At 53.5% G+C, this 14,254-nt stretch overlaps 1 protein-coding gene across 2 annotated transcripts in view; it reads right to left on the bottom strand.

Annotated features, from left to right (window-relative positions):
* Positions 1-13,786, bottom strand: part of TRIM50 (tripartite motif containing 50) — a 16,678-nt gene extending 2,892 nt beyond the window's left edge. The window contains exons 1-6 of one of the 2 annotated variants that reach the window (XM_032254988.1): positions 13,584-13,786; positions 12,535-12,947; positions 6,045-6,140; positions 4,490-4,720; positions 4,357-4,376; positions 1,926-2,050 (exon numbers count right to left, since the gene is read on the bottom strand). In XM_032254988.1, coding sequence (XP_032110879.1) covers positions 1,926-2,050; positions 4,357-4,376; positions 4,490-4,720; positions 6,045-6,140; positions 12,535-12,933 — 871 coding nt within the window. In that variant the 5' untranslated portion in view covers positions 12,934-12,947; positions 13,584-13,786. Of the gene's footprint in view, positions 1-1,925; positions 2,051-4,356; positions 4,380-4,489; positions 4,721-6,044; positions 6,141-12,534; positions 12,948-13,583 lie in introns of both variants that reach the window. The other variant, XM_032254987.1, reaches the window with a different exon arrangement.
* Between the last annotated feature and the right edge of the window lie 468 nt (positions 13,787-14,254).

The following is a 14,254-nucleotide window of genomic DNA, read 5'->3' as shown; positions in this document are numbered from 1 at the left end:
GAAGGCCGGGCGCGGTGGCTCAAGCCTGTAATCCCAGCACTTTGGGAGGCCGAGGCGGGTGGATCACGAGGTCAAGAGATCGAGACCATCCTGGTCAACATGGTGAAACCCCATCTCTACTAAAAATACAAAAAAAAAATTAGCTGGGCATGGTGGCGCGTACCTGTAATCCCAGCTACTCAGGAGGCTGAGGTAGGAGAATTGCCTGAACCCGGGAGGCGGAGGTTACAGTGAGCCGAGATCGCGCCATTGCACTCCAGCCTGGGTAACAAGGCCGAAACTCCGTCTCAAAAAAAAAAAAAAAAAAAAGAACCCACCACTAAACGGGGTAAAATGTACACTGTTGAGTTTTCTATACATCTATACATTAAGATAATACAAATTTTTCTTAAAAAAAAAAAAGAAATGTGAAATGTACAAACAGGACTCACAGTTCACAGACTGCAATTTTTTCCTTTCCTTTTTTTCTTTGAGATGGAGTCTCACTCTGTCGCCCAGGCTGGAGTGCAGTGGCATGATCTTGGCTCACCGCAACCTCCACCTCCCAGGTTCAAGTGATTCTCCTGCCTCAGCCTCCCAAGTAGCTGGAATTACAGGCGTGTGCCACTACACCCAGCTAGTTTTTGTATTTTTAGTAGAGACAAGGTTTCACCATGTCAGGCTGGTCTCGAACTCCTGACCTCATGATCTGCCCACCTCGGCCTCCCAAAGTGTTGGGATTACAGGCGTGAACCACCGCGCCCGGCCCTGTTCCTTTTTTTTTTTTCCTTCTTTTCTTACTTACTGATGAGGTCTCCTCTGTGGCCCAGGCTGGAGCGTAGTGGTGCCATCATAGCTCACTGCAGCCTCCCAACTCCTGGGCTCAAGCGAGCCTCCTGCCTCAGCCTCCTGAGTAGCTGGGACCACAGGCACATGACACCACACCCCACTAATTATTTTTTGTAGAGATGTCATCTATCTTGCTCAGGCTGGTCTCAAACTCCTGGCCTCAAGCAGTCCGCCCACCTTGTCCTCCCAAGGTGCTGGGATTACAGGCATGAGCCACCATGCCTGGCCCCTTCTTTTATATAAACCCTATTTTGCCTTTGGTGGATGAAATCACTGTTAGCAATCTCCCTTATGTACAAAATAACATGCTAGTAATAAAGGAATGAAATGTGTTTGTTTTTGACAGAGAGCAATAACTAATAGGTTGGTTCAAAAGTAACTGCAGTTTTTGTCATTAAAAAGGACTTTGTTTTTTTGTTTTTTTGGGTTTTTTTTGAGACGATGTTTTGCTCTTGTTGCCCAGGCTGGAGTACAGTGGCGTGATCTCAACTTAGTGCAGCCTCCACCTCCCCAGTTCAAGTGATTCACCTGCCTCAGCCTCCCAAGCAGCTGGGGTTACAGGCATGTGCCACCACGGCCAGCTAATTTTTATATTATTAGTAGAGACAAGGTTTCACCCTGTTGGCCAGGCTGGTCTCAAACTCCTGACCTCAGATGATTTGCCCTCCTCAGCCTCCCAAAGTGCTGGGATTATAGGCGTGAGCCACCGTGCTGGGCCAAAAAGTATATCACTTTTAAAAGAAATGGTAAAAACTGCCATTACTTTTGCACCAACCTAATGCCATTTATGAACTACTAAACTGCAACACGTGTGTCTGTATACAAACTCTGCCTCCCAGCCTGCTGGGTACTAATACTCCACTTCACACCTGAGGAACCTGGGGCTCAGAAAGGACACAATTTGCCCAGCCGCTGCCTAGGAAGGGATGGAGGGAGCGGGAGCCCAGGCTGTTCAGAAACTCAGTCCCATGCTCTCACCAGGAGCCTCCGCAAACCTCCATCTACAGAGTTCCCTGTAGCTTAACCTCTCTCTGACACAGTCGATGAACCCGCCCTGGGCGGCAGCCCTCAGGAAGGAGGATGGGTCAGGGTCTCACCTGGCAGAACTTTCCGGAAGAGCCTTTTCCACACGGTCAGCTTGATGTCCGCCTGGTGGAGGCCTGGCTTGAAGGAGATGGGGCTGAACGCGCCTTCCAAGGGCCGGGCCTGCTGCAGCTCTGCTCTGCAGGTGACAGTTCACAGTACAAGAGAGCGATGGACCACGTGGCCTGCCCACTCCTCCATCCTAGCTGTGTCTACCCAGCCAGATCCACAGCGCAGGACTGCAGTCACAATGTCCATCAATGCCCATCGTCCCCTCCCCTGCACAGCCCCTTCAGAGGGGACCCAGCTCCTTCCTAGAAGGGGAACACACTATAGCAGTGCTTCCCAGCGTGCAGGGCTGGGGACTAGCAGCGCTGGGTGGAAATCAGTCCAACCTGTTCCCATTGGAAAGCCAACGGTCCACCCGGGAAATGGTCAGAAATGCAGGTTCTAAGGCCCCACACCAGACCTGCCAATCAGAAACCAATTATGGGGGCCAAGTAAAATGTCTTCTTTTTGAGTCAGGGTTTCACTCTGTCACCCAGGCTGGAGTGCAGTGGTGATTTTGACTCAGCACAGCTTTGACCTCCTGGGCTCATGGGATCCTCCCACCTCAGCCCACCTAGCAGCTGGGACCACAGGCATGTGCCACCATGCCCAGCTAATCTTTCTGTTATCACAGAGACAGTTTCCCCATATTGCCCAGGCTGGTCTTGAACTCCTGAGCTCAAGCAATCCGCCCACCTTGGCCTCCCAAAGTGCTGGGATCACAGGCATGAGCCACCACGCCCAGACTTTATTTTTTTGAGATGGAGTCCTGCTCTGTCACCCAGGCTGGAGTGCAGTGGCACAATCTCAGTTCACTGAAACCTCCACCTCCCAGGTTCAAGTGTTTCTCCTGCCTCAGCCTCTCAAATAGCTGGGATTACAGGCGCACACCACCACACCCAGCTAATTTTTGTATTTTTCATTGAGTTGGGGTTTCACCATGACCTCAAGTGATCCTTCCGCCTTGACCTCCCAAAGTGCTGGGAGGGATTACAAGTGTGAGCCACCGCACCCTGCCTCTGTCCCTTCATTTAAACCCATGTCTCATGGCTCACACTTGTAATCCAAGCACTTTGGAGGCCAAGACAGGTGGATCACCTGAGGTCGGGAGTTCAAGACCAGCCTGACCAACATGGTGAAACCCTGTTTTTTTTTTTTTGAAACCCCCTCTTTAAAATAAAATAAATATATAAATAAACCCACGTCTCCTAAGAAAATTGTCTCTAAGACTAAAAGAAATATGGGAAACAAGGAGTCTCCCATAAACAGCGAGTGAGGAAGGCTTGGGAACTGCACGATGTGTTCATTTGTCGGGTCTAGAACAGGAACCCGCTCTCTTCCCATGATCTGCAGAGCAAGTTTCGAGCCGCCCCGCTTCTGGCCATTTCCCTCCTCTCCCAGCTTCCCCTCCTCCGATCCCCCACCTGACACCCAGCCACACTGAGCTTCTCATAACCAGAGTCTGCACACCACTCCCCTTTTACAGGACCGTTCCCTCGGCTTGCCTGGGCCCTTCTCAGCCATCAGGCCTGTGCCCCTCTGCCAGGCCCCCCGCTCCTCCTCCTGAGACGGTCTTGCTCCGTCACCCAGGCTGGACCATGCAGGAGCATGATCATGACTCACTGCAGCGTCAACCTTTTGGGTTCAAGCAATCCCTCTGCCTCAGCCTCGTGAGTATTGTGGACTATAGGCACATGCCACCACGCCCAGCCAATTTTTTTTGTTTTTGAGACCAAGTCTCGTTCTGTCGCCCAGGCTGGAGTGCAGTGGCACGATCTTGGCTCACTGCAACCTCTGCCTCCCCAGTTCAAGTGATTGTCCTACCTCAGCCTCCTGAGTAGCTGAGATTACAGGCACATACCACCATGCCTGGTAATTTCTGTATTTTTAGTAGAGACAGGGTTTCACCATGCTGGCCAGGCTGGTCTCGAACTCCTGACCTCGTGATCGGCCTGCCTTGGCCTCCCTAAATGCTGGGATTACAGGTGTGAGCCACCATGCCTGGCCTAATTTTTTTATCTTTGTATTTTTTGTAGAGATGAATCTCACTATGTTGGCCAGGCTAGTCCTGAACTCCTGGCCTCCAGCAGTCCTCCTGCCTTGGCCTCCCAAAGTGCTGGGACTGCAAGCATGAACTACCCTCCTCTAGTATTTCTGTAGCTTGAATGCACTTCTGCTGTTCGAGATACCCACAGTTCACCATCTGCCTCCCCACCCATCTGCTAGACCCTTGAAGGCGGGTAGGTGACTTTCCTCTGTTTTCAGGCTCAGTTACAGAGCCAGCTGTGGGCAGCTGCTCGGGAGGCGCTGGTTAACCTGAATGGAGGAGCCAGTGCAGCTGAGATGCCCATGCCCGCAGCCACCAGACCCTGGCTGAGCTCTCTCCAAGGCTATTACCTGGAGGCCATGGAGTGGAACTTCTGGAAGACAAGAGAGAGTGAAGTTAAGGCTAGGGAGTGGGAAGCCAGGGCGCTGTTAGAAGGGGAAGGCCCTGGGGCGATGGGGATGGGACGCCTCCCCATCCACTCACCCGGATGAACTCGTGGTGCTCCTCATTGCCGAACTGCTCCAGCACACACTCGGCTTGGGCCAGCCGCTCCCGGGCTCCCTGGGCCTGCTCCAGCTGCATGTCCAGGGAGGCCACCAGGCCACGGGTGTGACCCCCTATCCCCTCCAGGCAGCGGGCCTTCTCCTCGTCCACCAGGTGGTGCAGCTCCTGGAACTCACGGCGGATCACCCAGCTGAAGACATCTGACTCATTCTGGGACAGGGAGGGCTGGTCACTGTGGAGTCACAGCCAGGCTGCCAGGCTCTGGCTGGCCTCGGTATCCCCAGGGCATTCCTGAGCGAGCTGGTCCTGGGACCTGAGTCCCAGGGGAGGCTGCATCGGTTGACGCCAGACAGGGAGTTCACACCATGCTTGGGGAGCTCTGGAGGTGGCCGTGGGGAGGGTGACCCCCAGCTCCCATTTCAGATGGAATGGCTCTGTTTTGGCACCGGGTCTCAGCCAGGTGCGGTGGCTCACACTTGTAATCCCAGCACTTTGGGAGGCCAAGGTGGGTGGATCATGAGGTCAGGAGTTCAATACCAGCCTGGCCAAGATGGTGAAACCCCATCTCTACTAAAAACTACAAAAATTAGCCAGGTGTGGTGGCATGCATCTGGAACCCCAGCTACCTGGGACGCTGAGGCAGGAGAATCGGTTGAACCCGGGTGGCAGAGGCTGCAGTGGGCCAAGATTGCACTCAAAAAAAAGAGATAGGGTCTCACTCTGTTGCTCAGGCTGGAGTGCGGTGACATGATCATAGCTCACTACAGCCTCGACCTCCCAGCCTCAAGCAGTCCTCTTGCCTCAGCCTCCCAGGTTGCTGGGATTACAGGTGCATGCCACCACACCCTACACTGGCTATTTCAGCTGCTAAAAGTGCATGTAAGCTTTTGTTTTATCACAGGGTTCGGAAGGCCCTGGGAGAGCAGGCTTCACCATGAGGGAGCCAGAGCTTCCTGCAGAACCCTGAGCCCTGCCTCCGCGTGGCAGGACTGACACCACCTGTCGCGCAAGGGTGAGGAGGGTAAATGAGGGATGCCCAGTGCCCCTGGATGTTGCCTGGCTCCTGTTTCTGCTTCACAGCCACCTCCAGGGCTGGGGCTCCAAACCTCCCAGCCCCATGCACCTCTCATTTCGGGAGATCAGCCAGCGCCCAGGGCTGGCAACCTCTCCATACCTGTGCACCCAGGTACTGGGAGGGCACCATGGCAGGCTGGCAAGGTCAAGCAGACACAAGTGGCACAGGGGCGGAGAAGTCCCACTGTGCTTTGAGCTGTTTACCCCTGGGACTCAAGTCCTGAGTTATCTCAGTCCCAAGGACACAGAGGACAAAAGCCAACTTGGAGCCAGGCCTGACGACAACTGGGTTGAATTCCCCTAAGAGGCTTTGCGCTTTCCCCACCCTGCCCCGGAATGCATTGAGTTCTGGCTTTATATGGAAGGCATGGCTTTCAGTAAAAGACCAATGAGAGCTGAGCTCTACAGGAAAGTGAAGGTGGCCGGTCCCAGGCAGGGGGCTGAGGGAAGGAGCACTCACGACGATCCGGGTCCGGTTGTTCACCAGTTTGCCGATGAGCTCATCCACCTTCTTCTGCTCCTGCTTTAGCTCAGAGATGAGAGCTGCGAGCTCCTCCTGGAGGCAACAGGCCGCGGCGCCATGAGCAGCTGACCCCTTCCCCTCCCAGCTCCTTGAGTCACCTTCTTGGGAGTATCCCAATGGCACAAGCACTCCCAGGGAAACCAGGGTGGAAACCAGAGCCACCCAGGTGCCCTTGAGTCCAAAACAGGTTAAATTGTTCAAGAATAGGCCAGGCACAGTGGCTCACGCCTGTAATCCCAGCACTTCGGGAAAGCGAAGGGAGTGGATCACTTGAGGTCAGGAGTTCAAAACTAGCCTGGCCAACATGGCGAAACCCCATTTCTACTAAAATACAAAAATTAGCTAGGTGTGGTGGCACGTGCCTGTAATCCCAGCTACTTGGGAGGTTTAGGCAGGAGAATCGCTTGAACCTGGGAGGCAGAGGTCGCATGAGCCAAGATCATGCCACTGCACTCCAGCCTGGGTGATAGAGCGAGACTGTCTCAAAAATGGTAAGAATAGGCTGGGAGCAGTGGCTTATGCCTGTAATCCCAGCACTTTGGGAGACTGAGGTAGGACATCACTTGAGGGCAGGAGTTCAAGACCAGCCTGGCCAACATGGTGAAACCCCATTTCTATTTAAAAAAAAAAAAAAAAAAAACTTGGCTGGGCATGGTGGCTCACGCTCGTAATCTCAGCACTTTGGGAGGAGGAGGCAGGCAGATCACCAGGTCAGGAGATCAAGACCATCCTGGCCAACATGGTGAAACCCTGTCTCTACTAAAAATACAAAAATTAGGCCAGGTGCAGTGGCTCACGCCTGTAATCCCTGCACGTTGGGAGGCCAACGTGGGCGGATCACAAGGTCAAGAGATCGAGACCATCCTGGCCAACATGGTGAAACTCTGTCTCTACTAAAAAAAATACAAAAGTTAGGTGGGCATGGTGGCACACGCCTGTAGTCCCAGCTACTTGGGAGCCTGAGACAGGAGAATTGCTTGAACCCGGGAGGTGCAGGTTGCAGTGAGCTGAGATCGCGCCACTGCACTCCAGCCTGGTGCCTGGCAACAGAGCAAGGCTCTGTCTCAAAAAAAAAAAAAAAAGACAAATTAGCTGGGTGTGGTGGCTCACACCTGTCATCCCAGCTACTCGGGAGGCTGAGGCAGAAGAATTGCTTGAACATGGATGGTGGAGGTTGCAATGAGCTGAGATCACCACTCCACTCCAGCCTGGCGCCTGGCGACAGAGCAAGACTCTGTCTCAAAAAAAAAAAAAAAAAAAATTAGCCAAGCGTAGTGGTGCACCCCTGTAGTCCCAGTGACTTGGGAGGCTGAGGCATGAGAATCACATGAACCTGGGAGGTGGAGGTCGCAGTGAGCCAAGATGGTGCCACTGCACTCCAGCCCGGGTGACACAGTGAGACTCCATCTCAAAAAATAAAAATAAAATAATTAAAGAATATTCTAGGCTGGGCACAGTGGCTCATGCCTATAATCCCAGCACGTTAGGAGGCCAAGGTAGGAGGATCACTTGAGTTTGAGACCAGCCTGGGCAACACAGTGAGATCTCAGCTCTATTTTTTCCAAAAAAAAGCCTATTCTGCATTGACAGCAGGAATTTCCCAGGCACAAGAGGGTCTCGATGTCACCCCTCCCCGCTCTGCATGACATGGAGAGTCACTGAATGTTACAGCTATGACAAGTTACCGTGTGATGCTGGCACTTTCTGGATTGAATGCTGCCTGTAGGGGGCCCACCAGATGAACTCTGGCCACCAGCAGATCCAGAATTGGGGGGTATTTATTTGATCAGGAGCCATCACAAAAAGGCCGGCGCCAAGTGAGGCTAATTCTAGGGCCAATGGTGCTTACGTGGGCCTGGGTTAAACGTGGGGAATCCCCCAACTATAAACACCTGAATCCATTCCTGGTGGGCTTGGACAGAGCATGGACTTACGACCTCCCCAAGCTGACATAAATGCACTTCTCCTGGACTGCCCTGGGCCCGAATCTGACCTGGCCTGGACTACCATGTACTCCACAACTTGACCAGTGCCCCTGTCGGTTTGTACCCATACAATATACGGAATCTTTGGCTTGGATCGTGCCCAAGCACCAGACAGCTGCAAGGGTCTTTCAGGAAGGGAGTTGGGTAAAGAATAAAGCACTTCCTGACATAAACAAACAGAGTCCTTGCTCTGCAGAATGAAGCTTCAGGGTATCTCACAGTGGCCCAAGAAGGGATTCCAATGTCCCCCTCCCCAGGCAGACAGATGGGACTCATTCCTTCCCAGTGAGAGGAACTAAGTTATGCAAATCAATACACCCATCCATCAAGCATCTCAAGATCTCAGTAAACAGGAGGCAACAGGAACGCCTAAAAGAGGGTAATAAGGGAGTGCAATTTAGTTGCATTCCGTGTTGCAACAGAGAAGAGCCTTGGGATCATCAAAACCCAAATCTGGCCAGGTGCAGTGGCTCATGCCTGTGATCCCAACACTTTGGGAGGCTGAGGTGGGAGGAACAATTAAGGCAAGGAGTTTGTGTCCAGCCCTGACAAAACAGTGAGACCCTGTCTCTACCCCCGCCCCCGCAAAAAAGTTAAGCCCAGATCTAAAACAGGTATACAAGCTGGCTGCTAGATCCTAACCACAAAGGATGGACAAGCTTCCAGCCTATTTCCCTCCCTCCTTCCCATCAACTAATAAAACACAAACTCAGCTTCCTCACCTGCAGTTGGCTTCTGCCTTCCACAGCCCCCTCAACCTGCTCTTGCCAAGACAGTTCTTACAGTGACGTGTAACAGACGCTTTTCAGTCCTCAAAGCCATTCACACACATGACCTCCTCCTCCAATGCTCTGCCTCTCTGACTGCAGGGAGGCCACACTCAGCCAGTGTTCCTGCTCTGACCATCTTTCCATCCCCTTTTCAGGGCTCTCTCTCACTCAATCCAGATTTTAAGCCTGGCACCCCTTGGGGTCATCATCAGTGTCTTCCCTTATCACTGTGCAGACTCTCCTGGGTTGACCTTCTTCACTAAAGGGGGCTTTGGTGACCACCCGGAGGAAGGACCCTTCACACCTCTTGGCCGAGCCCCATCACTGTCCTGGCCTGCACACCCCTCAACCTGCCTGCACATGCCCAGGCACCTCCCACTCCACCTGCCCACGCCGACTCCTCCCTGCAAATCACTTCATCTGTGCAAGGGGAAAATTACAAGGAGGGAGAGGGAGGAGGTTGAGTCCTTGCCACAAACAGTTGCCAGGGTTTTTTCTTTTCAAAATTCGTCTTTGGTCTGCCCCAGGCCTTTGTCCCAGTTCCCACCTACCTAGGTCCTGGCACCCTCATCCCTCGCTCCGTCCTTCAGCCTCACCAGAGGGACCTGAGCACATCCTCACCTGCCTAAACCCCTCCCGCCCCCGCCCCGCCCCCCCTCATACTGTGAATAAACTCCAAATCCCTTCCCCGGTCACACTGGCCTCCCCATGCCCCGGCTGCCTATCTCACCCCCGCCAGCTTTGTGGAACGACTTCTGGTCCTCAAATGCAGTATGCTGTCTGCCTTCTGGTCTGCACGTGCTGTCTTTATACCTGGAAGGCTTTTCCTCTTCTGCTTTTCCTATCACATCCTCCTTGTTGCACAGGTCTCAGCTTAGCAAGCCCTCTTCCTTCAGGAAGCCATCCCTGACTACCTGAGACCATGCAGGATCCACGTTCTAGGTGATCTTGAAACTGCCGTTACAAATTCGTAACAGACAGTGAAAGAGATCTGACCTAACCAACTCCATCTTTCTTTGAACCTCCCAGCTGTCCTCGTTCATTCCTGGGCATAGGCTGAACTAACTTTGGGAGGAACTTAGTATTTATTTATTTATTTATTTATGAGCCCGTGTCTCACTGTTGCCCAGGCTGGAGTGCAGTGGTGTGGTCTCGGCTCACTACAACCTCTGCCTCCCAAGTTCAAGCAATTCTCCTGCCTCAGCCTCCTGAGTAGCTGGGATTACAGGCATGCACCACCACACCCAGCTAATTTTTGTATTTTTAACAGAGGCGGGGTTTCACCATGTTGGTCAGGCTGGTCTCAGACTCTTGACCTTGTGATCTGCCCACCTCAGCCTCCCAAAGTGCTGGGATTACAGGTGTGAGCCACTGCCCCCAGCCTATTTTTATGTATGTATTTAGAGACAGAGTCTCACTCTGTCGCCCAGGCCGGAGTGCAGTAGCACAATCTCGGTTCACCGCAACCTCCGCCTCCCAGGTTCAAGCAATTCTCCTGCCTCAGCCTCCCAAGTAGCTGGGATTACAGGCGTGCATCACCACACCTGGCTAATTTTTGTATTTTGAGTAGAGACGCGGTAGATCAGGCTGGTCTCAAAATCCTGACCTCAAGCAATCCACCCGCTTCGGCCTCCCAAAGTGCTGGGATTATAGGCTTGAGCAACCGCACCTGGCGCTTCCTGCCCTTTCTTGACCTATGGGCAGTGGAGAGCTGGCTGCAGTCTGAGTCCTGGCTCTTCCACTGCCGAGCTATGTGACCTTGGATAAGACCTGTTTCCGCAGGGCGTGGTGGCACGTGCCTGTCGTCCCAGCTACTGGGGAGGCTGAGGTGGGAGGATCGCTTGAGCCCAGGAGTTCGGGGCTGTAGTGCGCTATGCAGATCGGGGGTCCGCACTAAATTCAGCATCAATATGGTGACCTCCCGGGAGCGTGGGACTACCAGGTTGCCTAAGGAGGGGTGAACCGGCCCAGGTCGGACACGGAGCAGGTCAAAACTCCCGTGCTGATGAGTAGTGGGATCGCGCCTATGAATAGCTACTGCACTCCAGCCTGGGCAACATAGCGAGACCCCATCTCTTTAAAAAAAAAAAAGAGACCCATTTCCTGTGCCTTAGTTTACTCATTTATAAAACAATAGTAACCCCACCCTCCCTGCCTTGCAAATTTGTTCTCAAGAATGAAACTGTGTAGATGAAACATCTTCGTAAACCTCAGCTCTGAGTGGTAACCTAAGGCGGAGTTATTTTTTGAGACAGGGCCTTGGTCTGCTGCCCAGGCTGGAGTGCAGTGGTGCGATCATAGCTCTCTGCAGCTTCAAACTCCTAAACTCAAGTGATCCTCCTACCTCCGCCCACCAAGTGGCTGGGACTGTGGGTGCAGGCCACCATGCCAGGCTAATTTTACTTTTTAAATGTTTTGTTTTCTAAGACGGAGTCTCACTCTGTTGACCAGGCTGGAGTGCATTGGTGCGATTTCGGCTCACTGCAACCTCTGCCACCTGGGGTTCAAGCAATTCTCCTGCCTCAGCCTCCCAAGTAGCTGGGATTACAGGCACCTGCCACCGCACCTGGCTAATTTTTGTAGTTTTAGTAAAGACGGGGTTTCACCATCTTGGCCAGGCTGGTCTTGAACTGATCTCATGATCTACCCACTTCAGCCTCCCAAAGTGCTGAGATTACAGGCATGAGCCACCGCACCTGGCCAACCAGACTAATTTTGAAATTTCTGTAGAGACAGGGTCTCACTATGTTGCCCAGGCTGGTCTTAAACTCCCAGACTCAAATGATCCACCCACCTCAGCCTCCCAAAGTAATAACACCTGGCTGGGTATTACATCTATAAAACACCTGTTATAAAACACGTGGCTGGGTGGCTTACAGGTGTTTTATATATTTAACACCCAGCCAGGTATTATTTTTACTTGTCTTAAAGGATGATCTGCTAGGTTTGGGGTAGTGGCCTATAAACCAGGAATTCACTGATTCAGCATTTTGGACGTTTACAATGTGCCAGGCGTGGCTCCGGGCACTGAAATACACCAGGGAACAAAATGAAGTCCCCACCCTCATGCACCAGAGTGCAAACAGGGGAGTGCCCAGAAACAAGGGGCATAGGGCAGTGGCACATGCCTGTAATTCCAGCACTTTGGGGGGCCGAGGCAAGAGGATCGTTGGAGGCAAAGAAGTTCAACACCAGCCTGGGCAACATAACAAGACCCCATTTCTACAAAATATAAAAAACGAGCTGAGCATGGTGGTGTGCACCTGTGGTCCCAGCTACTCAGGAGGCTGAGGTGGGCTTGAGCCCAGGAGTTGGAGGCTGCAGTGAGCCATGACTGCACCCCTGCACTCCAGCCTGGGCAACAGAGTGAGACCTGTCTCCAAAAAGAAAGGAGAGAGAGAGAAAGAGGTGAAGGAGGAGAAAGAGAGAGAAAGGGAAGAGGTGGGGGGGGAAGGGGGACTGTGCGTGCGGCTTCAATCCCTGCCACCTGGGTTGAGCTGCCGCTCAAACGCTGAGGAATGAATGCGCCTGAGCGGGCAGGAGGGAAATCGAGGATAGCTGGATCCTTTTACGGCCAGGTGATGGCGCCAGAGAGCACAGGATCCGGTCCCCGCGGGCCCTGCCGCCCTCGCTCCCCCGCCCCCGGCCCCATCCCCCCAACCCGCTCCCCACCTTCATGCGGCTGTAGACGGTGGAGACGGGCGTGACCGGGTGGTGCTGGTGGGAGCCCAGCAGGCCGCAGAGGCCGCAGATGAGCTCCTGGTCCTTCTCGCAGAAGAGGCTGAGCGGGTTCCGGTGGTGCACGCAGACCTTGGGCTCCGGGTCCCCAGGGAGCCTGAGGGCTTCGATCACCCGGGCCAGGGAGACGTTGGGCGGGGAGCTGCTGCCGTCCACCGCCTGCCGGCACACGGGGCAGCGCAGCTCGGCGTCCAGGTGGCAGGACAGGGAGACCAGGCAGCTCTTGCAGTAGGAGTGACCGCACTGCAGCATCAGGGGATCCTTGAAGACCTCCAGGCAGATGGGACACTGAAGCCGGTCCTCCAGCTCGGGCAGGCTCACCTGCCAAGCCATCTACACTGCCCGGGCTGAAACACAGGCTTCGGTCCTCAGTCCTGTCCCCTCCCCTCCCTCTGTCCAGAACTCAGCCACCAACCTCAACCCCAAGGACCACCAGAATCTTAAAGGAAAAACTTTCAGTCCTGGATTCCAGTCCTAACCCACATGACCTTGGAGCCTTTACCCCATCTGTAAAACAAAAGACTGCAATGAAAAAACTGGTCCCTTGAAGATACTTGTGTGTGTGTGTGTGTCTACATGTTTTACTCAAATTTGGAGGCAAACATGAAGGGGGCCATCTGCAGAGTCATTTGCAGTGACCCTAATAATGCAGGGTCCAGCCCCAGCAGGCACCCAGACCTAGGACTGGACAGCAAAACCCGGAAAAGCTCCCCAACCTTCTAGATTAGTTCCCAAACGTTCCAGAAACGGTTGAAAACACAGGCGTAATAGAGATTCCAGAGCTCCACCTTCAAAGGATCTGCTTCAGCGGGTCTCCAGGAAGACCCAGAACTCTACATTTATAGGGGACATTCCCAGGTAATTCTAGAGAGCCTGGGACCTACAAGGTCTCTCCCCTCATCTCCCACCTGCTTCCCTGTGAAAGCTTGTCAATGAGACAGGAGAAGCACCAGCAGCCCCCAGGAAGCCCGACACTGGAATACCTGGCTCCTCACGTTCCGCTGGGCCTCCCACCACCACCTCAAGCCAGCATCCAGTGGTTCAAGTGATCGCTCAGCCTTTTTTTCTTCCCAGCAGAGAACAGCAGACAAGGGAGACAGAAGTGGAAGAGCAGCTAGATGCCAGCACCACTGCCTGGTCTCTACCCCTTCTTTCCTCCCCTTTCCCAGCAACACCCCTGTGTCCCCAAGGTCACCAGAATCAGATGGAAACTGGGTTACATCACGGGACTGGAGAGGCAGCCTTTACTGGTCCTGCTGATAACATTAAGGTGCTGGCCTTGGCCAGTGTGGGGGAGGGGCAGAAACAGAGGGACTGGACTGACCGTTCACACCTCACAACCCGACACTAGCAGACAGGTGCTGGGAAACAGTTCTTTCTGAATCTCAAACTCTTGCTCTTACTCTTCTTTTTTGAGGGGGAGGGCGGGGGGGTGCAGGACCCCGGGGAAAACAGCGTCTTGCTCTTTTGTCCAAGCTGGAGTGCAGTGGGGCGATCACAGCTCACTGCTGTATCTGACTTCCAGGCTCAAAACATCGCCCCACCTCAGCTGCCTGAGTAGCTGGGACTACAGGTACATGCCGCCATGCCAAGCTAATTTTTTTTTTTTTTTGAGACAGAGTTTCGCTCTTGTTACCCAGGCTGGAGTGCAATG

The sequence above is a fragment of the Sapajus apella genome, unplaced genomic scaffold (assembly GCF_009761245.1).
Source record: "Sapajus apella isolate SASKATOON/1434 unplaced genomic scaffold, GSC_monkey_1.0 scaffold88, whole genome shotgun sequence".
In the NCBI taxonomy this organism is placed as follows: Eukaryota; Metazoa; Chordata; class Mammalia; order Primates; family Cebidae; genus Sapajus; species Sapajus apella.
This window is presented reverse-complemented; position numbering and strand designations above follow the sequence as displayed.